The sequence below is a fragment of the Oryza sativa genome, chromosome 1 (genome assembly GCF_034140825.1).
Source record: "Oryza sativa Japonica Group chromosome 1, ASM3414082v1".
Lineage (NCBI taxonomy): Eukaryota > Viridiplantae > Streptophyta > Magnoliopsida > Poales > Poaceae > Oryza > Oryza sativa.
The window spans coordinates 24696000-24720536 of NC_089035.1; the positions used below are offsets into that span (position 1 = coordinate 24696000).

Below are 24537 nucleotides of genomic sequence, written 5' to 3' on the forward strand. Positions count from 1 at the left end.
GTTTCTTGGGATTCACACGAGGAGGGTTTGGTGATGCAGCCAGCTCGTGACCTGGTCAACGCTAGGCAAGTAGTAGCAGCCGCAATGCAAAGTCTCATTGTAAAGTAGGCTGTGTTTAGATCTAAGGGTATAAATTTTTGGCGTGTTATACAGAATATACCGACACACATTTGAAGTATTAAACGTAGTCTAATAACAAAATAAATTAAAATCCACATGTAAACCACGAGACGAATTTATTAAACATAATTAATCTATCATTAACAAGTTTACTGTAGCACAACATTATCAAATCATGGTATAATTAGGCTTAAAAGATTTGTCTCGTAATTTACACGTAATTTATATAATTAGTTATTTTTTTCGTCTATATTTAATACTCTATTCGTGCATCAAACATTCAGTAGCAGCATGGTGTAGACAAGGCCTGAGTAGTCTCGCGTGCGTGGGTGATGGCATGCAGATTGCAGTAGGTAGGTTGGTGATATTGCAAGATCTGGACACAGTGAACAACCGAGTGTATGTATGTCCATGGTTGAAAATTTGCGTTCCTTTGAGCAAATTTTTCAACGAACGCAAGTTTATTTTCGTCCCAAAAGTAAATCAACGCAAATTTTCTCGATCACCATGGCGTCGCTATATGGTTATGGTTCTTGAGCAGGAATTCATTAACAGGATAAAAAAAAAAGGGGTGTCGGCACAGACAGACTCGACCGGAAGTGACACATCACTTGCATGTTGCATCGGCCTAGCTAATTCCTTCTAGTTTCTCCAATGATATCTCGGTCAGAACAGCACTCAGAGGAGATCAGCAACATAAAAAAAGGCAGGTTGTTGTTATTGTTATTATTATATTATTATTGTTACTATTTGCAAGCCCATGCATGACACTGTTCACAAATTCGATTGTGATTTATACGCGAACATACAGAACATATATACCATTCAACTGTCACAGAGCAAGCAAACAATATGTATAATGTAATGTATCTTGTATCCATATGATGACTGTATTAACTCTGAACACCTCATGTTCTTTCCACAACAGTTGATCTGGACGCCAATCATATAGTTGCAGTGGATTTCAATATAAAGGTGCGACTAATATGGTCAAAATCTCCTGTTAATTTGTTCGATCGACATGAATAGATCAACGCAGGCTGCAAATTAGCCTCTCCAGTGTTGACACTTGACCAATTAGGAGTGGTCAGGCCGGTAGGTAGAAGAAGAGTGAGGAGAAGATGAGGAGGAGAGCTAATTATTTCTGGTCTAAAATACAGTAGTTAACATTATGTGCTAGCTACTCCTACCTCGCATCTTCTTGTTTTCGGACAGTTTGGCGCGCGTTCTCACTACGGATTCTGTTATTTGAACGAGACTGTTATCTGGATCCACCTAAACAGATTAAAGTTTTGAGACTCGGAATTTCTCATGGTTTGACTAGAATTCAACTGGCAAAGAACAGAGAGATAATACAAGCACACAAGGAAGAAAGGTAGAACTAGAAGATGTGTATACACAAACAACCAGGTCGTCATGGAAGTACTCCGTACTGCATTTCCAAGGTTTCTCCACCTTGTTATCATCATCCGACTACTCGATCAGCGACAGCGAAGTACTCCCTCCGTCTTTCCGTCTCATAATAAGATCATTTTTCTCTTTTATTTATCTAAAAATAAAGAGAGAAATAATTTGCACTAGCATTTGATAAAGTGAGGTTATTCTAATTCTTTTATTGATATGTGCTGATAAGTGGAAAATAAATTTATTTTGAGACTAAGGGAGTAAATGATAGATCAATTCTCTTTTTTATGCTCAGGTATTGAATGCTTTACGCGGTGTTTAGTTCCAAAATATTTATTCAAACTTTCAACTTTTCCACCACATCCAAACTTTCCTACACACATAGACTTTCAACTTTTCCGTCAAATCGTTTAAATTTCAACCAAACTTCCAATTTTGATGTGAACTAAACATAGCCTTACTACTACTCTCTAAAAGGTACTTCCTCCATTTACTTTTGATCGTCATATTTCAAAACGAAAAACATTCAGTATTGATCGTCGCATTAGCCTAGTCCATTCAATTTCTTCTCGGGTGGGATGGAGTATACCACTACCAAAAATATAAATATAATGGTAGAAACATTTAGATATTGTTAAGAAAACGAAGACCTTAATTAAGGATTAATAACAAATAGACAACAGCTTCTAAATGTCTAATCTCCCCTCTCTAACCTCCTACAAAACCATTTGCCTCTTGTATATCACTGCTCAGTGCTCACCTTGTACCAAGCCGTTTTTCAAGAACATTTGCGAATTGTTAGTCGTTGGCTCACTTCATTATGCATATCTTGTTTGAATCTTTGTTTCATTGTTTGGTCAGCCGGTCGAGTTAGCCAGCAACCATTGCCAAGAGATCAGTGAAACCTATCCTCAATTGGTTCCTGAAATGCTGGCCATGGCGCCATGTCGATTATGTCAGATTGGTCAGTGATCCGGTCAGGTTAGGTCAGAAGATCTCCGGGTTGCCGGGGCCGTGGGGCATGGCGCCGCCGCCACCGCCGCCGCGGCGCAGGTCGGCCTGCCGGAGGTGCAGGGACAGCGCGTAGTTGGACGCCTCCAGCCGCCGCACCTGCTCCCTGTAGTCGTCGAGCTGCCACCGGAGCTCCCGCTGCGCCTTCTCCTGCGCGGTCCGCAGCCGGTGGTGGAACAGCACCGCCCTCTTGAGGAACCCGATCTGCCTCGACGCGGCGTCCAGCCTCGCGGCGGTGCCAGCGCCGACAGCGGCCCCGAACGCGTCGAGCACCCTGGCGCCGCGCTCCCTGGCGTCGTCCATGGAGGCGGCGGCCCACAGCTCGCGCATCATGGTCTCGACCCAGTACCCGCGGTCGCCCCGTGCTGCACCGTCGACTGCGGCGGCGGCGGCGACCTCGGGTGCGGGCGCGGCTTGCGGTGCCGGAGGCTCGGGAGAAGCGGCGGAGGAGGCGGCGGCGTCATCGCCGTCGAGGTTGAGGTTGAGCATGCGGTCGATCACCGCGTTGAAGTCCCTCTCGCATTGCTCCAGCGCGAGAGCCCTCGCCGCCTCGTCGTCGCCGGGAGGAGGAGAAGCCATGCGCGCGCCGCACGAGAGACGAGAGACGACGCGGCCGCGGCCTTCGCCTGCCATATGAAGAGGCGAAGGCTTCTCCTCGCATCGGATTCGGAGTCGTGTACTCCGTTTCCGTCTGTGACGCTGGCGGTGATAAAACACCGCCATGTATTTCTGTCAACGGAAAAAACGTGGGCCGTCACATACATCGGCCCATTAACCACGTCTACGAACCCGCACGCGGCTCCCCTACTGATCCTCGCCGATGGCCGTCGCATGCCTATCGTCCTCCGCCGCCGCCGAAACCTCTCCTCGTCGATCCCATCTTCCTCCATTGTTGTGCACGGCGTTCGCTCGTCATACAGTGCCCGAAGCCGAACCATCCGCTGCTCCTCCACCTACACAGGTAGATTGATGCGTGGCAGTGAAAGTGAGGCAGTAAAGTAGCGATGTGTGTGTGGTGGCCTGGTGGGTTTGTTTATGGGTTGGCGGACTGGCCGCGAATAGCCCAGCAGATAGTTTGTGGGTTTGCAGGCTGCAACAAACACTGCTAACAGCAAGGGTAATAATAGAGCCCACTTCCTAATATTAGCCCATCTCAAAGCCAATATATATAATAGATTAGCTATAAAATTGGCTACAATTTTCTTTTTATCTCTCTATCTCTCACTTATATATTTAATGCATTTGTCTTGGACCTTATGATAAGCTAGCTCTTGCATGAGAGCCAGTATCCTTAATTTTTCAATATCTCTCTTCTATACCTGAGCTTACAGTAGGCTTATAGCTCACTATTATACTTGCTCTAATGGGTTGCGGGCTGCTGCAACTCGCCCCGCCTGCATGGTTAGGTGTGATACTTTCGCCGTATCATGGTGGTCTGATTATGATATATCCATGACAAGACATCATGATAAGTCGTAGTATCATAATATTTGAATGTGACATTGGTTTCTGGAGGTGGAATCGTCGAAGTATTATGATGATATCTTGTATCATCGATGTTTCATGTAGATAGTACTCCCTCCGTTCTAGAAAGAAGCAATTCCTGGATCCCTGATGCAAATTTAGTACTAATGTAAAATGATGAAAATACCCTCCGTGACAACATCCATATATTACTGTCATTTCTCTGCATCTGTTGATTACATATGTCATTTCTCTGCATCTATTGATTACACATGCCAGAAGCATATGACGCAGAATAAAAAATGCCAAAAGTTTCCATTGCCGAAAGCAAATACTTAAAAAGAAAATCTCTCCAATTGAGAAAATACTAGTACTACTGGCAACAGCATAAACATGGCAAGAACCCAGAGAAAAAAGAAAAGCAGTGCATGAACATAGCAAGAACCTAGAGAAAAAAAAGAAATGCAGTGTTGTTTGCCTTCACCAACGCGGCTCGTGCATCAAGCAACCGCATCAAATCTTCCGGGAATGATAAGCAATTAGGCATACAAGCCCCCACCGCCGATGAAGCTGCGTCTCCCCATCGCCTCCACCGCCGCCGACAAAGCCGCGTCTCCCCATCACCTCCACCGCCGGGATGTGCTGGGAGGAGTGGGAGGGAGGTGGGGAGGGGGTCGGAAGCTTGGTGAGGTCTCGCATCTTACCGCCGCTGCATCGATGCAATCGATTTGGGAATGGGAGAGAAACACGAGAGAAAGAGTGAGAGACGGGCAGGAGATAAGATTTTTGCAATGTGAGGTGTGAACGAGAGGAGGAGAAGTCGCTGTCCACCTAGGCCCACAAATGATATGATAGACTTGAAGTTTTCTTGTTTTCTGTGGAGGAATCGCTTCTTTGTGGGACAAATCCTCCCCTCCAGAAATCGCCTCTTTCTGGGACGGAGGGAGTACGGGCATGGTCTATTTTGTAAATAAATCTCCTCTCCCTACTTGTTGCTAAACGCCTTCTTCTTGTCACGCTAACCGTCAGGTGAACTACAACACTATATACGTGCATTCCCAACTGGCCAACGACCTATACCCGTCGGGCCCACTAAAGGCGAACTCCTTGCATGCTTATTCAACGATGTCTTTCTCCTTGCAACGTGTCGACAAAACCACCAGTTCCTCCTCCACTCAAATATGCTTTGCCACTCAAGAAAAGGAGGGGAGGTGGATGACGATGTATCGTTCGCGTGTTCATCGCCATGACCGGAGCGAGCAGCATTCCATTGGCTTTCCCCTTATGCCGGTGGAAGAGGAGGGGAAGCCTCGTTAACATAGGCTATGTTCTTTGGACAACTTTTCCAACTTTACTCTCTCGCGCTAACACTTTTTAAACTATTAAATGGTACTTTTTTACAAAAAGTTTATACATGAAAGTTTTTTTAAAAAATCATATTAATCAATTTTCAAGTTTTTTTAAACTAATACTTAATTAATCATATATTAATTAGGTATCTCATTTTCTGTGTGAAGGAAATTAGTTCTCAACACAAGCAAATGAACACAGCCATGGTTGTTAATAGAAAAACAAATTGGCTGTGCCAACTATCCCTATCCGAAACCATGGTTTTATCGAATCTTATACTACCAAACTATGGTTTCAGTACATGCTATTGACGTATGCTTTTCTATTTTGTATTGTATAAAAGTTTTTTTTTAAAAAAACCGAGCCTATGTTTTGAGTCCAACTCGTTCCCGATCCCGTGTGCCCAATCCACCTGAAGCCCTGAACCGTCCATCAATAAATCGGACGGACCACAACCACAGCCTCTCGTTGCCCCCAGACCCCCCACGCCCCGTCCCGGTCTCGTGCGAACAAGAAACGGACACACACACACATCTCCTCGTCGTGCCATCGTGTGACGACGTCTCGTCTCGTCTCCCTCTCCCGACCCGACACCCGAGTCTTCTTCCCTTCCCCAATCTCGCCCTTCCTCCTCCTCCGATCGATCCAGCCCCCGCCCCTCCCCGCCCCTCGCCGCGCGCGCGAAGGAGAGAGAGAGAGAGAGGGAGAGAGGGAGGGAGATCGCCTCGCCGCCGCGGCGTGGGATCCGGAGGTGGTGTAGCGAGGATGTCGTCTGATTCGTCGTCGTGGGCGCGCGCGCTCGTGCAGATCTCGCCCTACACCTTCTCCGCCATCGGCATAGCCGTCTCCATCGGCGTCTCCGTCCTCGGCGCCGCCTGGTGAGTTCCCCCCCAACCCCTCGCTCGCTCGATCGATCTGCGTCGCCGGATCTGCGAAAGCCCCCGGTTCGCGCGCCGTCCTCATCGCGCGTTGGTGCTCTTTTTGCTTGCAGGGGGATCTTCATCACGGGGAGCAGCCTCATCGGGGCCGCCATCAAGGCCCCCAGGATCACCTCCAAGAACCTCATCAGGTGCCCGATTCTTGCTTCTTTCTCATCTGATTTCGTTCTCGACCGCCTGGCTGTCGATTTCGTGATTGGGCGGCTTGCTGATGCGATTTAGGGTTTGGCTGAATAGCTCGAGTGATGTTTTTTTCTGTTAGTGCGGATAGGGGATATTTTGATATGAGCACATGAAATTGTTCAGAGCTGCTGATATGTACATCATAAGTACTTCCTCGGGCGGATTACTTGAGTGCCAGTACTAGTTAATAACATGAATTGACTTAGATTATCAGATAGGTTTCTTTCTAGGACTAATCGGATGCCATCTTGCAAGTGTCCCATTGATTTTGACAGTAATGAGATCCGTAAAAATGCCAACAATACGCGAAAACTGCTGGACATAGAATTCCATGCATTTTGTATCTAGGGAGATTGATTACCACACTGTTCCTCTAGGCAGTTGGTTTTGTAGAGTGCCCTTTCATCATGGCTTTCAATTATTACGCCTTGTATATTTAAGTTACATGGCATAATTTATCTGTTAGCAATATCCAATTTTTAGCATTATGCCATCTCGTTTGCTTCACCTTTGCTACAAAATTAAAGCTGGAGGCAAATGTTGCCTCTGCTGTTTCCACGTTTGCTCTGGTTAGGGTAGTCAAGTTCTTTTAACTGCTCTTGTGGGATCAGTCCAGTTCCTTAGCCAGCCTGTATCTTTTAACCCATTGCTTAGCATCTGTGTTTTACTTGTATTTTCCTTTACGTTATTTGGGGCATGTTTGCTCGATTATAAGCAATCGTAGTGGTGTACTGGTGTAACTAGAATGTGGGCTACTGTACTAATGATAATGCTGTCATATGTACTTAAGCTATTGTAGTGCTCTAGGACAACTGCGTCATGCAATGTAACATGTGCAGTGGAACATTAGGTTCTACATCCATAGTATCATGTAGGACAACTATGCACATACGTGCGATTTATGCGATGAACACCAGTCTGGTGTGCAATTAGGAGCTGAACTTTTGGTCTGTCTAATGGTCACTTCACAACTTAGGTAACATTGCCTGATCATTATAGCACGCTTGAAAAATATGGAGATACTGAGGAAGTGTTTGGTGCTTTCTGTTGACAAGTCAAACCTAAAGTTCTCCAATTTTATTTGGTCCACCGCATTTCTCATTTTATAAACCAGCAGCAAGAGAGCGATAGTACTAGCAAGAATCTGATTATGTTCCCGACAGATGGTTACTGATAGCAGTGTGACTGTCATGCTTTATTTTGCACATTCTGAAAACTAGATATGGTGCTTAACTACAATCTTTTCAGTCATTTCAAGTACCCTGAATGGCTGAAGAAAAGAGGCACACATTGTGTGCTTATCTACTCTACAAACAGTGTGTGCACTCTACAGTAAATGACAATGCAGCATGACTAAGGGACTTAACATTTGTTTGTCTGCTCAAAGCAATCCATCGTGCTTCGGTGGATACATGGTGCATTTTATTGTGAATAAATCGGATGCTACAATTCATAGAAGTGGCCACTGAATGTTTTATAAGATGTATAGTTATGTTAACTGCATTAAGTTTAGTTTTTTGCATCAGTTGTACAAAACAGTTACATACATGGCCTCTAGGATTTCATCTGCATAGCCTTTATTTCCACCATTAATATTAAAATATACTATTTTGTTAATTTGCTAGTTCATATTCTGGAACATGTCTTGAAAGACCCTTTTGAATCACAGCCGTGTTCACTTTTAACTTGCGATACTGACATCTATGCATCTAATTGTGCTTTACAGTGTCATCTTCTGTGAGGCTGTTGCAATTTATGGTGTTATCGTGGCAATCATCCTCCAAACTAAGCTTGAAAGTGTACCAACTGCTCTAGTGCATCATCCAGAGTCTCTCCGGGCTGGCTATGCAATCTTTGCGTCTGGTCTTATTGTTGGCTTTGCTAATCTTGTTTGCGGGTAAGCACCAATCCTTGTGCCTTATTTCTTGTGTATCATGGTTCACGTTCTCAGATGGTTAAATTTGTGATCGGCAGGGTTTGTGTGGGAATAATTGGAAGCAGCTGTGCATTGTCTGATGCTCAGAATTCATCACTCTTTGTAAAGATCTTGGTGATTGAGATCTTCGGCAGCGCCTTGGGTCTGTTTGGAGTGATTGTGGGCATAATCATGTCATCTCAAGCAACATGGCCTGCAAAAGCCTAGTTCTATTCATATGGCAATCTGTAAATTATTTCGGGGAGACCTATCAGAAGAATATCTGGTCCAGTTGTTTTTATTTCTTTTTTTTTGTTTGTGCATTTTTGGCAAATCACGTATATTGATGCTTGATGCATCTGACGGTAGAGATACTGTTCCTACTGTAAAGACTACATAACTGCTGCGTATCTTGTAGGTGCTATTGCTTTTGCAGAGTGTGGTCTGCGTATTGAATAAAACCATTGAACTCAGGAATAAAATACTTCAAACAACATTTTGCTCAGTGCCAAGTGCTGTTGCATTATTGAACGAGAAAGATGAACAGGCTAGCCTATTTTAGGTGATGGTATTGTTGAACTCAGAATGCGAGATGCGTGCGTTGTGCTCAATTATGTTGCAAATATTCACGAAAAGTTATTAAGAGATGTCTGCAGATTGTCGTTACATTCCAGACCCCGCAGTTCTAAATCTGAATTCACCAATGGATATGACTTACGGAACCAAATGATCGCCAACATGTGAAGGGATACAAAATCTTTATATTAAAATGTTGCGAAATGATATACTCTCTTCGATCATAAAAACTCAATATATAGGACAAGATAATTTACGATCATTAATTGAATACTATAATAAGTTAATGTCATATTATAGTATTACTTTTGGGGGCAAATATATGTATACAACTTATTTTTAAGTAAGCATTAAGAACTCATTGATGGTTAAAATTTTATTTTACTAGAAAAAAAACCCGTGTGTTGCAACGGGTGAATGTTATTTTGATAGTTATACGGTTTAGTTAGAATGAAATTTACTGTGGAAATTCGCTTAAATATTTTTTTAAGAAAAATCATAAGCTGCAATTAGGAGTCCGACTTTCATCTCAAAGTAGCATGTGAGTTATTTTAAAGAGATTTCTTATACGACTCCTTTTGTATTTTCAAAAGCAAACAAACTTAATATCCGACTCAAACACGGATATGTGTTTCCAAAAGCGAACGAACTTAAAAACCGACTCAAATACGGATGACATACCCAAATACCGGCAAAAACATCTTTAATTTTTATAGAGAAAATCTACACAACAGTATCCCGTCACAACGGGATAAGGTCTCATCTACCTTATCTCCTTCGATCCCTTCCCCTCCACAATCTCTCTCTCTCTCTCTCTCTCGGGAGTCAGGAGAAGTCCAAAGGCATGGAGATGAAGCCAGCTAGAAGAAAGGGGTCGTCGTCTTCGGCGGCCGAGGTGGACAACGACGGCACGGCGTCGGCGAGGTCGGGGCGGTGTCGAGGGTGATCTCGTCGTGCCTCCTCGACGCCGTCATCCGCTCGCTGCGACGCCGCTTCTTCTACCAGCGCTCCCTGTTGCTGCCGGCGCCGAGGCCTCTCCCCTCCTCCCTCGCACTCCTCGCCAAGGTCTCCGTCGCCCTCGCGATCCACCAGTGCCATCGTCCTTGCATGCTGCTCCCGCCACCTCCTTGCCGGTGAGTGCAGGTGGGTCCTCCTCCACCACCGCAGAAGAAGAAGAAGCCGGCGGTCTCAGTGCCTCTGTCACCGCAACACCGGCGACAACCTGCTCTAGAACCTCTACCTCCTCTCTTTCGCCATCAACTTCAAGATGAAGTTGCTGAAGCGCAGTTCCTGGAGATGGTCACCGCCGACTTCCGGCCGGACCTCACCATCTTCTGCGTCCGTGCCACGGCCTTCCAATAGAGTTTCTAAATAAATGGCAATCCCATATGGCATGCCAAATCATGGAATCGATGGGGCCTAGCTCTCCGTACCAATTTTCCTAATTTCTATTGTGATTTATACGGAGAGTCTATTGGAGTGTATGGGAATATGTTGGAGTATGTATATAGAGATGGAACTAAACGACAGGATATGGAAAGTCTGTTAGAGCATGCCTAATGTCGTGCCTCAGCCCACGGTCTCAACCTCTAGCTAGGCTCAGATGCCACGGTGGAGGTGCGAGAGGGCTTCATGGGTGTCAGAGTAGCCCAATGAATTTACGAGTGGCTTAGGGGGAAAAGGTGAAAATGGTCTGATCTGGTCGGCGACCATCCAAAGCGATAGAGGAGGGACGAAGAGTGCACCTTTCTCTCACCGTCGAGAGGACCCCGGCCACCACCATCACTACCATCGAGCAAACCAACAACTAGGGAAGAAGAGGTCGGCAACCTTGTGCCCAAATCTAGCGGCTAACAGCGATCGGAGATGGGGAAGGGAAGGAGGCGGTGTCTGAGCCTACCCTCTCTACATTGCACGGAGCTCGCAACCAAGCCGCCTCACCAGCACCTGCCACCGTCCCCACCCACCACATGCCTAGTACATTGAGCAAGGTCAAGTCCAGAACGATGGGGAAAGAGGGAGGTGAAAGCGTTCACCAAAGTGTGGCGGAGTAGGATAGAACGGGACCCCCAGAGGTATGGCTGACACGGTGGCTTGGCGGTAAAGGGCTAGGATGGTGTAACACCCTGAAAATTCGACCAACGAAATCAAAGCACCAAAAATACGGATTTTCAAAAACTTTTTAAGTAATAAATTGCATCATGCCGATTTTATTCGCCTATTTCATTGGATTTTGATCTCAGAATTTATTAATCGCGAATAATGAATAACTAACTAGGAATAAACCCTAAAAATCAAGTTGGCTAAATAAATAATTAAAATATAAATTAAAATAAAGATTAGGTGGGATTGGAAATAAATAAAATATTATCGCGACCATATTAGCAATAATTAAATTTTAGTACGATGGAATGAGAATTAACCCTAATTAAAAATTCAAATAAATTATATAAACAAAATATGAGTGATATTAAATTAGGGTGAATTTTTAGTTAGGATAACACAAATATGGAGTAAACTTCATTTATGCAAAAATTAGAATTTATAGGGCTATATTTAAATAGAAAATGGGCTAAAATCGGGATAAATAGGAAAAGTTACTGTTCATTGCGGCATAGGTGTTCGATCGTGGTCCTCCTAGCCCCGCCCCCTCCCCTGCCGCGTGCGCCGCGTCGCCTGCCCATCGCGCGCGCCGCCGCCGCTGCCGCGCCATCACCGTCGCGTCGCCGTCGGCCTCGCGCTCGTCCCCTCGCGCCTGCGCCCCGCCGCACGGCCGTCCCCTCGCCGTCGCCCTGCGCCGCTGCCGCGCCGCCCGGACCATCGCGCCGAGCCCCGTGCCGCCGCGCGCGTCGCGTCGCCCCGCCTGTCACGCCGCTCGCTCGCCACCCGCCGCGTCGCCGTCCCATCGCCGCGCGCCGTCACCATCGCCGCGTCGAGCCCCACTCCACCCGTCGCGTCGCCCGTCTCGAGCCCCGCACCGCCGCCCGTCGCATCGCCGCTCCGAGCCCCGCGCCGCCATCGCGTCGCCGCCCGCGCGTCGCCGTCGTCCCGCCCTGAGCGCCGCCGTCGCGTCGCCATTACGCCGCCGCCCCTCCCCCTCTCCTTTTCCCCTCTCTACAAATACCCCCCTCTCTCCATTTTCCCCCCACCCCATCTCACCCTTCCTCCCCTCTTCCCTCTCCACTGCGCCGCCGCTCTCGTGCCACCACGCCGCCGTTCCCGTGCCGCCGCGCCGCCGCTCCCGTGCCGCCGCGCCGCCGTTCCCGTGCCGCCGTGCGCCACCGTCGCCGCCGCCGTTGTCGCCGCTGCCGCCGCCGGTGAGCCGCCCTCCTTTCCCCTCGCGTCCACCGCCGCCGCCGCTCGGGTGGGAGAGAGCCGAGAGAGAGAGGGAGAGGAAAAGAGAGGCCGACAGAGAGAAAAAGAGAGAAAGAGAGAAAAGAAAGAAAGAGAGAGAGAGAGAGAAAAGTAAGAAAAAGAAAGAAAAAGAGAAGAGAGAATGGAGAAAAATAAAAGGAAAAATAAATAGAAAATTAGGAAGAAATTAAGGAGGTTAATAGTTTAAGAAAATCTAAAATAATTAGAATTTAATTATAGATTAATTATGGTCATAGAATTGCAAAATTTAATATAAATTATAGATTATTCTTGGTAATTTCTAAAAGAAATCAATTCGCGGTAGTAGTTTAGATGTAAATAACGACTAAACAATTAGATGAATTTTTATAGACTATTACAGATTAGTTTTGGATAATCTCTATAAGTAATCGATTCACGGTAGAAGTTCGGATTTAATCACTAGGAATTTTAGACGTATATTATATTTAATCGGTTAGTCATAGGCTAAATTAAATCGTATAATATTATAAGATAATTTTTGGATTTCGTCCGATATTTAGCTCACGATAGAAAATTTCTAACCTATTATATGGATATAATGCTCGGGTAGATTAAATTAAAAACTTATGCTAACAAAATATTTATACCCGCAAAATAGTTTAGGATGTATAAATCGAAATTGGATTTGCCCTAGTTCGCGAATAGTAAAGTTAATATAAAAGAATCAACTTTCGCATTCGACTTCCATTTGGATTTATTTGGATCTTTATTTGAATTTTAACCGAATTCAAATCGTTTCTTCGCACGTAATTTTAGAGCCCGAGGGAGTTGCAGATCCAAGCGAGGACCAAGAACCGCAAGACTTTGAGCAAGGCAAGTCATCACTATCCCTTGAACATGTTGATCCTAATTGTGAAATTATTTCGTTTATAAATAAAATTACATGCAATGATGAACATCCTACTTGTGTTTATACCATGCCTTGATTATTGTTTACCCCTTATTCCTTCGTAACCATGTTTACGTATGAGTCCCTAGTCAATTATGACAATTGCTTAGAAATGCTATTCTAGAATCATGCATACTCATATTTATCAAATACTAAATGCTTGGGCAATTACCTTTGGGAAGGTAATTGAGATGTGGCATGTGGAGACATGAGCGCCACATTGCCATGAAATTGATGACATGATTTGTGAAAGGAAAATAAAGTGAAAACAATTGTTTTCGACTGGGGCGGACGGAGGATTTGGGTGGTATCTAGAAAAGGCTAGTACCGTCCCCGGTCAATTAAGGACCGAGCCATGAAGTTAAGCATGAAACGACCCCCGTACAACCGCACTTCTCGTATGGGTATAGACCTAGCGGAGTAGATAGCCGAGCGGAGGCAGTATCCCTGCATAGATGGTTCACCCCTGAGTGAGGCAGGTGCGCTACGGTGGGACAGCCGTTGAGGTAGGACCGAGAGGCGTGCCCTACATCGGTGTCACCATTGGTAGGACTGCCATGAGTGTGTGAGAGAGAGAACTTAACTTGAACCATAATTTAATATGTGTGTGAGACTTCTCTTTTCCGGGAGCGCCAGAACTCCTCTCACTGCTAGAAACATAGACGCCTAGAGTGCATGAGGATTTAAGTTCATGGAGCGGGTACTGTCAATGCGAGGTTATCGAAAAGCTTTGCCATGACGCGTCTCATGTGTTGGGACGAGGCTCATGTGTTGGGCAGTCGCGGAGTACGGGTAAAGTGTACATCCATTGCAGTGTGAGTAAACCAAATCTATTCGAATAGCCGTGCTCGCGGTTATTGAGCACCGGGACATGTATTACACTTGGCTAGACTCTAAATTCTTTAACTTGTGTGGGATGGGATATTACATGATGATTTTTATGCTGATGGAGCCACTTCCTGAGAGGCGGGAATGTGGACGTCCTCAGAAAACCATGACGACTCAATGGCGGGAAGCTATCCTTGGGATCACAATGGATGGTGGACAGAACCGTCATTGTTTAATGGGAACACTGATATTAAAACTTGATCAGTCTATGCTAGGTCTTAGGCTTGTGAAAAGAATTACAAAACTTGCTTTGTGCAAAAGAACCATAGCCATCCTTTGAATTCCTCTGTCATGTGCATTATTGCTGTGGTGGCTTGCTGAGTACGGTTGGTACTCACCCTTGCAATATTCAAACTTAATTAGTGGCCGGAGATGAAGCTTCGGAGGATCCCTATGCCTATTACCAGGAGGGTGATGAGAACGATGGCGCTCAGTAGGTCTTAGTTACGGTCGTTGCCTATGGCAATGGCGTGCCGCTGCCTTACCTACTTCTGTTTTTGGAATGTATTCCGGACCGCTCGGTCCGATGATTTAAGACTGTGCCTGCGGGCTTATGATGTAATAATTCGTACTAGACTCTCGTGTATGTGCACTTGATATTTCAGCTATGAGTTTGTGTGTACCAGACTACTTGATCCAGGGAAATGGTACTGTTTACACGATTGATTCCTGTTATAAAAACGGGGGTCCACAGATGGTCAGTGATGTTGGGTATGGATGGAGTTGGGGAGAAGACGGAAAGGAAATGAACATGGTAATTACTCTTGGAGTTATTTATAATTTATTTCTTCCCATTGAAGTACAATTCGTATAATTTGGGATACATGTGTAAATAATTTATGTTTTTCTAAATTATAGGAGTGAAGCACAATTAAAAGAGGCCAAAATTAAAAAAAAAGTTACATAGGCTTGCCTAGGCTATGCCTACGTACATTGTAAATACACGGTTGCTTTAATAGTGGTTTCAATTGCTTTTGCCTAAGTAGAGGTTGAAACCACTAGTCGAGAGTTGATACTTTTGTGTATTGCCCATGCTATTGGAGTGCACAAGGATATGAAGAGATAATCTTTTGAAAAGAAAATATTCTCCATGTCGAGAACTAAATTTAACAACGCTCTTGGTTTTTTAGATGCTATGAAAAATAAAAGTGTGTAGACCTAAATATGGGGCCACCAAGCTTGCCCCGGCCGAGCCATCTACATCGAGCCTGAATCCAAACCCCATACGGCAACTCTTCATCGTCTCTCTCCCATTGAAAAAATTGAGATCATGCCATTTTGTCAAAAGTGTGTATTGCCCAAATGCCATTTTACTAAAGGGATTCGATAAAATATTACTCTCAACATATGGCTATATACTATAATATAATCTAGGACAAAAATGCCTTTGAGCTCATTCTTCCCCATCTTCTCTTCTTATTCTGGCTACCCCTCGCTGAACACCAATGGAGGAGGCTTCCTGAGCTGCTCGCTTATGAAGGCTTGGTGCGGTTAGTGCTAGGCGACGTGCTAAACATGGTGGGGTTAGGCGTCACCGATGGGACGTGCTACTGCTGGTGTGCAGAGAGCCGTGGAGCTCATCCGCAACGATCTGGAGATGTAGGGTGATGATGCTCGTCCTCTTCGGCGGAGGAGACAATATCACGCTGTTGATAGTGTCGACATGAAGGATGGCCGGGATGAGGAAGTTGCCACTGATGCGGTTGGTGCTGGTGGAGTTGATGTGGGCGGTGAGACATCAAAATTGATTGATCAAGACTGCATGGCAATACTCGACGTGCTGGCGAGGAGGTACAATTTTCGGCGGCGAATGAAATGGATACTCGAGCTTGATGCAGTTGTCAAAATGATTTATCCACCTCACTAGAAATTTCTCTCTTAAAAACCATTACTATTTGTCATGTCATGTATGCCAAACTTTTCCTATTCACTCGCAGAATCGGCGTACGCCGCTGTGGCTCCGTCCCGGAGGCAGAAATAACGCACGCGCCACGCCCACCATCCGCGTCCGTACTGAGACCCAACCACAAAAATCTCACCTCCTCCTCCTCCTCCCTCTCCCACCGCGGCCTCCTCCTGCTACCTGGGAGCCACGCGCCCCCGGCCTCCACCTCGCCGCCCTCCTCGCCGGCGGCCGCCACGCGTGAGTCCTCTCCCCTCTTCCTCCCCGCCGTCCCCCGTCACTGTTCCGCGCTGGATTTCGCTGCGCGGCCGCGCGTGGTTCCGCCCCCAACCCCCCACCGGGGACCGCGGGGCTCCGGTCGCTGGAGAGCGCTCCGCGTCGCCCCGTCGGGCTCCGGGGCCGCTGGTCGTGGTCCCCCGCGCGCGCGGCCTCCGGTTGCGCGGCGCGGGCGAGGAATGCCGGCGCGCGTGCGGGCGGGCGGGCCGAACGACCCCGGTCGAACGGCTAGGGCGCTAAATTTTGGTGCTCGAATGGAGGTGTCCTTGCGAGGTTTTGGGGGATTTCGTGTGGGGGCGTCGCACGTTCGGTTTGCGTTTCCCCCGTCTAGGGTTTGGGGTTTGGTGGATTCGTCGTCGGTGTGATCGCATTTAGTGGCTCTAGCTGCTGTTGGTGGTAATTTTAGTTCTCATATTATGGATTGGTCATGTCAAAACCCTAGATGAGTTCCCTGGAACCCGTTAGCTCACCTCATGGGTTTGTTCTTCGTCGTGCTGGACACCCTCCTTTGCTCTTGTTCTAAAAACTAAGGCATGCATGACGATCCTTGTTGCGGTGGTACTGTTTTATATATGCTTATGGTTAATGGTGAGCCTATTAGTAAGGTGAAACAGCGGATACGAACATGTCAGTTGAAAAAGCATTCATGTTTTTATTTCCTACCCTATTTAAGAACACACGTTTGATCAAAGGCGCTAACTGTTGCCTTTTAGGTTGAAAACAGGGTACTCCAAGCCATTGTTGAGCCTCAAGTTTTATGCATGTACTATGTAGTTACTCCTCTAATGGCCTTCTTATTCACCATGAGCATTCATGAAACTTATTACATTTTCTTTACTCCTGTTTAGTGAGCATGTAGAATTCATGCCAACCGGAAAATGTAGCAGATTGATTTGTCCAAAAGATAAAAAATCGAACGACTTCCTGTGGGATTTTATTCCAGCATAACCTAAAATGTAACTAATCAGCATGACAGATTTATTTATCAAGCAGATGGATCTGTACTTCCATTATGTTTGCTTATTTACCGCGAATATTTTGGAACTTTAGAATAACCACAGCCTATCCAGAAAAATAAGAATTAATTAGGTTGGTTTAAAATGCATCACCATGCAGCAATCGGTTGCAATTTCATATCTTTATATTTTTTTATGTGTTATCTTTGATGTTCCCGCATGCATTCAGCTGTAGATAAAACATTGCTACATTCAGTTGCAAAATAGGGTTCAGCTGTGAAATAGGACTTTTCAAGAAGTCTGAGAGAAGCTGTCCCTTTCTTTGTTGAGAAAATAACATCTGCTGCAGTTAATATTTCATCTTTCTCAATTCATTAAACTAACTAATGTATATACAGCGTATTAGCTAGGTTAACTAATCTTGCAAATGACATAGATTTGCTAGGTTAACTAAAATGTTAACAACTCAAATTCAACATGTGTGAAGAAACTAGATTTACGATTTTCGTTATGAAGCGAATGTCTAAATTCACACTTGATACGGTAATAGTACTATTAGTTTGTAAGCATGGTTTGTATGTTTGTTGACCACCTAGCATAAACAGCACAATTAACAGACACCACCCTTTCGAGCTTCAGAAACTACGTATGTTCTGTGCTAACATTATCAATAGTCAAGTCTGATGTGTTGATATTGCCTAATTTGATCTAAAGTTTGACCTGCTGATTTTATCACTCTAGGCTTATGGTGAGTGCACAGTGAGCTACAAGTTACCATTATCAGAATGGATGGTAGTAATGAGAATATCCAATTCTCATGGGGGAAGAAGAGAGCAAAAGGTGGTATTAAGATGGATACACAGTTTTATGACTCCTTCACATTTGACAATGTGAAGTACTCACTGTATGACAATGTATATCTTTTTAAGAGTGGTGAGTCTGAACCTTACATTGGAAAGATAATAAAGATATGGCAGCAAAATCAGGCTAAGAAAGTAAAGATTCTTTGGTTTTTTCTCCCGGATGAGATTCGAAAACATTTAAGTGGCCCTGTAATGGAAAAGGAGATATTTCTTGCTTGTGGTGAAGGCGTTGGCCTTGCTGATATCAACCCACTGGTAAGTTCATATATTTTCCCCTTCGTTTTTGAATTGGTTTTCTTGAATATCATTTTACCTTATGCTTTCTTGCAATATATTTAAATATTTTCATTTTGATCACTCAATGGACAGATAATCACTATTATGTGAACACTATATCAAATTTGTTTCTAATTGTGAAAAGTCATTGGATGGGCAATAGTGTCGACATTTTGTTAATTCCAAATATCTGTTGTTGAGAAGCCATATCGGTAGCTAGAATCCTAGAGCTACAAGTTACCTTATCAAGTTGTATCTAGTACTAGTTGATGTGAGGAGATCATTTCCCACTTTTTTTTGTTGGGAATCGTCCACCTTGTATTTGTGGTATATTTAGTTATTCACGCATGACATGAATAATTCGAAGTTAGAGTTTTAATTCTCATGTATAAAAAGTGCATCACAATTTTCAAAGAGCAATATTTAAATTCACATTTTTGGAAGTGAAAATGCAGTCCAACTGAGTTAGACAGAGTAGGCATTAGCGTGTTACCCATTTGCATGACCTGAGAAGAGCCAGCTTGGTTGCGACAATCAACTTGAAAATTGAGATCATTTCTAGCTGGTACAGTTAAACATCCTTTTGAGCTAATTGGCATACCATTTTAGTAGAGCATGGTTAGGTATTAACAGTCATGATACAAGATTGAAACTTTCCTGCTATTGTGTATTACCTGTGAATGTTAAGTCATTTGCCTTTTCCATCCTTTTACTTTTTCTGAGAACTAAAATATTATAATACCCTTTTGTTTATTGGTCACCCAGGAAGCTATTGGTGGGAAATGCACTGTGCTTTGCATTTCAAAGGATGAGAGGAATCGTCAACCTTCCCCCAGGGAACTAGCAATGGCTGATTATATCTTCTACAGGTTTTTTGATGTTAACAGTTGCACACTTTCTGAACAATTACCTGAGAAAATTGCAGGGGTGGAAGGTCAGCAATATATCAGATTTCATCAGTGCATTAAATTGCATTTTTAATATGGCAAAAAATTTCTCCACCCTCAGTATCCAAATTGGTATTTAATTATTTTTCTTCTGGCACAGGAAATCTTTTGCTTAATTCAAAAGTTGAGCAAGTGACATCCTGTTCAGACCAGGAAGTGCATGGTGTTGATCAGAAGATGCTTAATGTCCCAGTTCCCCTTCCCCAGTCAACGGTTATGGAGGATGAAAGTCCAGTTGCTGCAGTTTCCCTTCCCCCGTCAGTATTCAAGGAGGAAAATGTGGCTTCAGCCATTCCCTTTCCCCAGCCAGTGGTCAAGGAGGAAAGTGCGGCTGCTGCCATTCCCCCTCCCCATGTAGCACTGAAAGAGGAGAGTGTGTCCAAATCTACAGAGAACATTACCAAACCTGCACAGAAAGTTCTCCCTGGGGAGAGGCCACCAAAGAGGGTCAAATTTTCTGAAAATGTTACAGTGCAAAATGTGCCATTAGATGTTCCTGAAAGACCAAGTCGCACTGGACCTTTGGAACTAGCAGGTAGACAAGCTGTAAGTATCTGAACCAACACTGAGGATACATTTCCACCTTATCAATGAATAGCTTTATGCCATTGATGTTATGATATCATGTTAAACTTTAAACATTCCCCCAGGTAACTCAGTTAATATTATCTCCACAACTCATCTGCATCTAATCTGTTGTTTGTATATAAGTAAAATAAAACAGTTAACCTGGACTGGCCCTGCAATCTTCCCATAAAAAAGGCCAGACCGAGCTCCTGGGCTGATCCCCTGGACCTGTCCAGCACAAGGGACTATATGAGCAGTTGACCTGGGAAAATCTCAGTGCAACTGCTAGTTTTTTTTCCCCACCTGGGCAAGTCATTCTATCCTCTATCGACCAACGGTGCCCCTATGTGGCATTTGGAGTTAGCAAAAATTACATGAAAGGCTGGCCTGGGAACCCAGGAGGCCAGGATGTGGTACTTAAAGCTCTCATGTGAAACCTACTTGTATGCATTCTTAACTAAGGTATAAAGTACTATATGTGCCTCATGCATTCTGATTGTCAATTGAGCAGTTTTGCCGACTGCCCAGTTACCCAATGCATTGAATGGGTTGATTTACGATCTGGGTCTAAGAGCAATGAGTAAAAGGGCCACATGTTCCTTCAATTATTTCTGTTCAAGAATTTTATTCGGCTGAACATCATCTGCTTTTACTATTAAGGTTCAACCAATTTCTAAGAAACAAGCCATAATCAAAATGTTCTGGTTCTACAATTTTCCTACTGATAGCCGTGTTTACTTTTGTGTGCTTACACCCTTTTCTGCTATTTAACAGGACAGAAGCAAATGGTTCAAGATTGTGAGTAATCATTTTTCCTACATTGTCTCTTCTCTCTTGCGTATATACTATGATTGTACAGAAGATTTACATCTATGCTTCATGAGTCAATGCTTCAAAACTATTAGAAAAACAAAAATATTTCAGTTGACCTTATTTGTGGGTGGGTTTACCTTTTAAATGGAAATTTCAGCCATGGGATACCAGACTACGAAATGCTGATGAGCAGGGGACACTTGTGTACATTCAAAATCTTGACATACAGTTTGCAGCTGCTGACATAGAGGTATTGTCTTGTCTATCTGGTTGACATAAAGCCCAAACTGCTTTTTTTATTATATTCTTGGCTTATAATTTATCACTTCTTTACTAGCTTTGCTATGTTCTCTGTTGCACAAACTTTGCGATTTGTTTTCAATGTCTTACACCTCTTAATTTCCACAAGGCCTTGTATATGAGAATTTGTACAGGGAAGGATTTCATATGGCTCGGAAAGAACTCCCGTCCGAGTTTCCCCAGTGCTGTAGATTTCCCTCTTCATGCGATAAACATGACGCTAACTAATAATACTAATATATATATATATATATATATATATATATATATATATATATATATATATATATATATATATATATATATATATATATATATATATATATATATATATATATATATATATATATATATATATATATATATTGGGCACCACTTCTGAACGGGTGGGCGAATGGATGAGCAAAAGATGCAACAAAGTGGGGATTATCCCGAGTCTAAAGTGTCATTTTTATGTAACCTATTTGTTTTTTTGTTTTCTCTGCTCTATAAAGTAAAAAAAAAGATCCACTTTTACTATTTTTCTCTCGATGAGACAATGGTACATGTTTCTCTATTGAGTGCGCCTTTACGTACGCGTTTCCGCTACCCACTAATTTTGAAAGATGTATAAATTGGAAAGAATGTAGGGAGCAGTAAAAAAGAGAAATGTTTTGTTTACAGGAACATATTTGATTTTAGAATCTGTTTTAATCTTTTTTGTGCTTTCTGTTTCCTAATTTTTGCCAATTTTCTTGGGCTGGTGTAGTTAACACTTTTGCTATAAAGAGATTAAAAATATTGGTTCTACAACATCACTTTCTACCCCTAATTTCAGTACCTAAGAGAGGTTGAGTAGGTGTACCATACTATTTGATGCTTCCTTGTTCTGCCATACTTGGACAATAACTTCTAAAATGGATACGTGCATGTCCCACTCTCTTAGGTGTCCATGTTTGCTACTTTCTGTGCCTTATCTGCTCTTTTTTCCAGTATCATCAACATACTTAATGAATATTTATCTTGATTACCATGTTTACAGGAGCTTATACGTGATGCTTTACAACTAAATTGTATCGCTAAGCCTATTAACCACCCAACTTATGATGATCCAAACAATGGTGAGTGAGTTTTGTTTGTAATACCTTGCAAGTTTGCCACATTCAGGCAATGTTCTCGAATGCGATTTAAAACAATCTGCTTCCTTGTTTGTAGGAAAAGCATATGCTATATTCAAAACAAAAAGTGCCGCAGACTCTGCTATTTCAAAAATTAATTCAGGCTTGGTGGTCGGTGGAAGGTATCTCACTCTGTTGCTTGCAGATTTGCTGGACGAAATTTACTACTATATATGTGTTCATGTTGCATTTATTGTGCTCTGTTTTAAGTGGGGTCACTGTCTGTTATAGTTCACATGATGGCATATTGTCATCTCATTACAACCCCAACTGCAGAATTAAGAGATCTTTTCTTTAGGAAAGTTAAGGGAAACTTCTATTAGCAATTGGTTGGTTCTATCTTGATACCACCTCAGGGACACATTACCACACTGCAATTGCTTATTAGGCAATTTGTCAACAAAATTGCATGTGATGCCATTTGCACTAGTTACTTACTGTTATTATTTTTCAAATTTCTACCGTGGATTAAATAACAATATGTTGTTCAATATTTTTGGTTGACCCTTTATAATTCTCTTATTGAATTATTTGCAGACCCCTTTATTGCAGCAAAGGATTGCTTAAGGTTCCAAAACCTTCAGAAACTCTTCTCGGGCACTTAACAATCAACAATATTAGAATGGGTATAAGACAACGAGAAGAACAGGTGCTGATGTTGTCCTATGAAGTTTGCTCTATTTCTTTTCTCTGTCTTAATATTTTTGCACAACCATTATTCTTTCTCCAGAAGAAGGCAGTTTCAACCTCGCATTGTTCTCAACCCAATACAATGGAGTATGATTTGGCCTTGGATTGGATGCTTGTCCGAGCAAAGCAAGAAACGAAATTTAGGACACTTCACAAGGTATGTGCACTTCCACTGGAGATCTCTGTGTATACCAGCTTTCAGTTTTATCCATACAGACCTTAAATTTTGAATGCTCAATTTATATCTATAGAAGCATAAAGATGAGAGGAAGACCTTTGCGAGTAAGATGGGAAAGTAAGTGGCTTCCATGGATTTGGTTAAGCGATGGGAACTGTCCTGTTCCGTGCTTATCTTGGAGTCCTCTACTGAGTACTGACTATCATTCCTCGGAGCTTTATGCACTTTTTGCCTGAAGCAACACTTATCTGCGAGTTTTTCTGCTGCGCAAGAATGAAATGCAACGACCATTTGAGGGGGACAACTAACTGCACCACACTGACTCTGCTCATGTTCCGTAGAGCATTATTTTTAGAAAGGAAAGAATTGTGCCATAGCTTAAGAAACCAAAGTAACATTGGTAGAAGTAGCCCTTGCAGCAAGTTAGGAAAGCCAGAGGCTGTTTTAGGTTACCCCGCACATCAATTTGATCTCACATGGACACATCAGTTAGATCTGTTGCTCCATGTTAGATAGCAAATCAACGCGTGCCGTCATGAAATGTGTATGTATATATTTTTAAATTCATGACCTGGCTATTAGTTCATTCATGTGACTGCTTATGTGTCTTGAGTTACAAGTTACAACTTGACTCCGTTCCATTTGTGATGATGAACAACAGCTCCTGAATGCAGCCACCGGCCTCGGTAGGTTAAAAATTGACACCGCAAATTCTGGTGATCGCCTGGTAGGTATTGTTGGTATAGCTAAAGATGATCATGTCTTCGTTTTGGATGCTCTTGGTGAACCATATGCTGGTTCTTGAGATCTAGCTTCATGAGACATGCATACTCATTCTTGAAGTAAATCAATGTACACTTTTGAGTTGTCTTGGACCAACATGTGTTACCTGCTAAAGTCTAACAGGAGATGCCCTGCTTTCCTTTTCTCCCAAAGTGAAAGGAATAAGTTCATCTGAGGTCCCTTAACTTATCAACGAATCCGATTTTCGTTCTTCAACCAGAAAACCAGATTCAACAAGTCCCTCAACTATCAAAACCAGTGCACATGAGGTCCCTCGACGGTTTTGACAACCAGTGCACATGAGGTCCCTCGGCGGTTTTGACGGTGGTTTTGGCGGACATGGCAACTACGTGGCAAATTTGACTTGGTCTTTATCTGATGTGGCATTGACGTGGCGCATACGTGGCAATTAGATCCGGAAAAATAATAAACTTCATGGGACCTTGTTAGTATCACACATAAATTAATAAAAAAAATGGTGGGGCCCACATGGGCCCCACATGTCATTCTCAGCATCTCCCTCTCTTTAACTAGAGCCCCTCTTCTTCGTCCTCTCTCTCCCTTCTCCCATCCCCAAGGCGTCGGGCGGTGGCCGGGCGAGGGAGGGTAGCTTGCGGCGGCCGGGAGAGGAGGGAGGCGGCGTGCGGCGGCTCGGCGAGGAGGGAGGCGGCGCACAGCGGCCGGGCGAGGAGAG

At 43.8% G+C, this 24537-nt stretch overlaps 3 protein-coding genes across 4 annotated transcripts; 2 read left to right on the forward strand and 1 right to left on the reverse strand.

Annotated features, from left to right (window-relative positions):
* Window positions 1-2224: 2224 nt before the first annotated feature.
* On the reverse strand, window positions 2225-4748 carry LOC107277719 (uncharacterized). Its single transcript, XM_015783122.3, has one exon. It carries the CDS (start codon window positions 3256-3258, stop codon window positions 2512-2514), a length of 747 nt encoding a protein of 248 aa, XP_015638608.2. The 5' UTR covers window positions 3259-4748; the 3' UTR covers window positions 2225-2511.
* Window positions 4749-5892: 1144 nt separating this feature from the next.
* On the forward strand, window positions 5893-8890 carry LOC4327731 (V-type proton ATPase subunit c''2). Its single transcript, XM_015793898.2, has 4 exons — window positions 5893-6227; window positions 6341-6418; window positions 8197-8367; window positions 8445-8890. The coding sequence occupies exons 1-4, from the start codon at window positions 6115-6117 to the stop codon at window positions 8611-8613; spliced, it is 531 nt and encodes a 176-aa protein (XP_015649384.1). The 5' UTR covers window positions 5893-6114; the 3' UTR covers window positions 8614-8890.
* A 7248-nt stretch (window positions 8891-16138) lies between these two features.
* Window positions 16139-23662, forward strand: LOC4327732 (protein ANTI-SILENCING 1). Of its 2 annotated transcripts, XM_066311228.1 has the most exons (12): window positions 16139-16277; window positions 18011-18109; window positions 18199-18387; window positions 19174-19342; window positions 19456-19901; window positions 20697-20720; window positions 20893-20985; window positions 22057-22135; window positions 22230-22314; window positions 22730-22841; window positions 22923-23039; window positions 23134-23662. In XM_066311228.1, the coding sequence occupies exons 2-12, from the start codon at window positions 18059-18061 to the stop codon at window positions 23179-23181; spliced, it is 1413 nt and encodes a 470-aa protein (XP_066167325.1). In that variant the 5' UTR covers window positions 16139-16277; window positions 18011-18058; the 3' UTR covers window positions 23182-23662. The 2 variants fall into 2 exon arrangements, with proteins under 2 accessions (XP_066167325.1, XP_015621498.1); XM_015766012.3 differs by having other exon boundaries at window positions 18011-18387.
* The last annotated feature ends 875 nt before the right edge of the window (window positions 23663-24537 follow it).

Coding starts and splice junctions, on each gene's coding strand:
- LOC4327732 (XM_015766012.3), top strand. CDS start 18,055: ATGGATGGTAGTAATGAGAATATCCAATTCTCATGGGGGAAGAAGAGA. Junction 18,388..19,173: donor TTGCTGATATCAACCCACTG/GTAAGTTCATAT, acceptor TTGGTCACCCAG/GAAGCTATTGGTGGGAAATG. Junction 23,040..23,133: donor AATTTAGGACACTTCACAAG/GTATGTGCACTT, acceptor TTATATCTATAG/AAGCATAAAGATGAGAGGAA.
- LOC4327731 (XM_015793898.2), top strand. CDS start 6,115: ATGTCGTCTGATTCGTCGTCGTGGGCGCGCGCGCTCGTGCAGATCTCG. Junction 6,228..6,340: donor TCCGTCCTCGGCGCCGCCTG/GTGAGTTCCCCC, acceptor TTTTGCTTGCAG/GGGGATCTTCATCACGGGGA. Junction 6,419..8,196: donor ACCTCCAAGAACCTCATCAG/GTGCCCGATTCT, acceptor TGTGCTTTACAG/TGTCATCTTCTGTGAGGCTG.
- LOC107277719 (XM_015783122.3), bottom strand. CDS start 3,258: ATGGCGGTGTTTTATCACCGCCAGCGTCACAGACGGAAACGGAGTACA.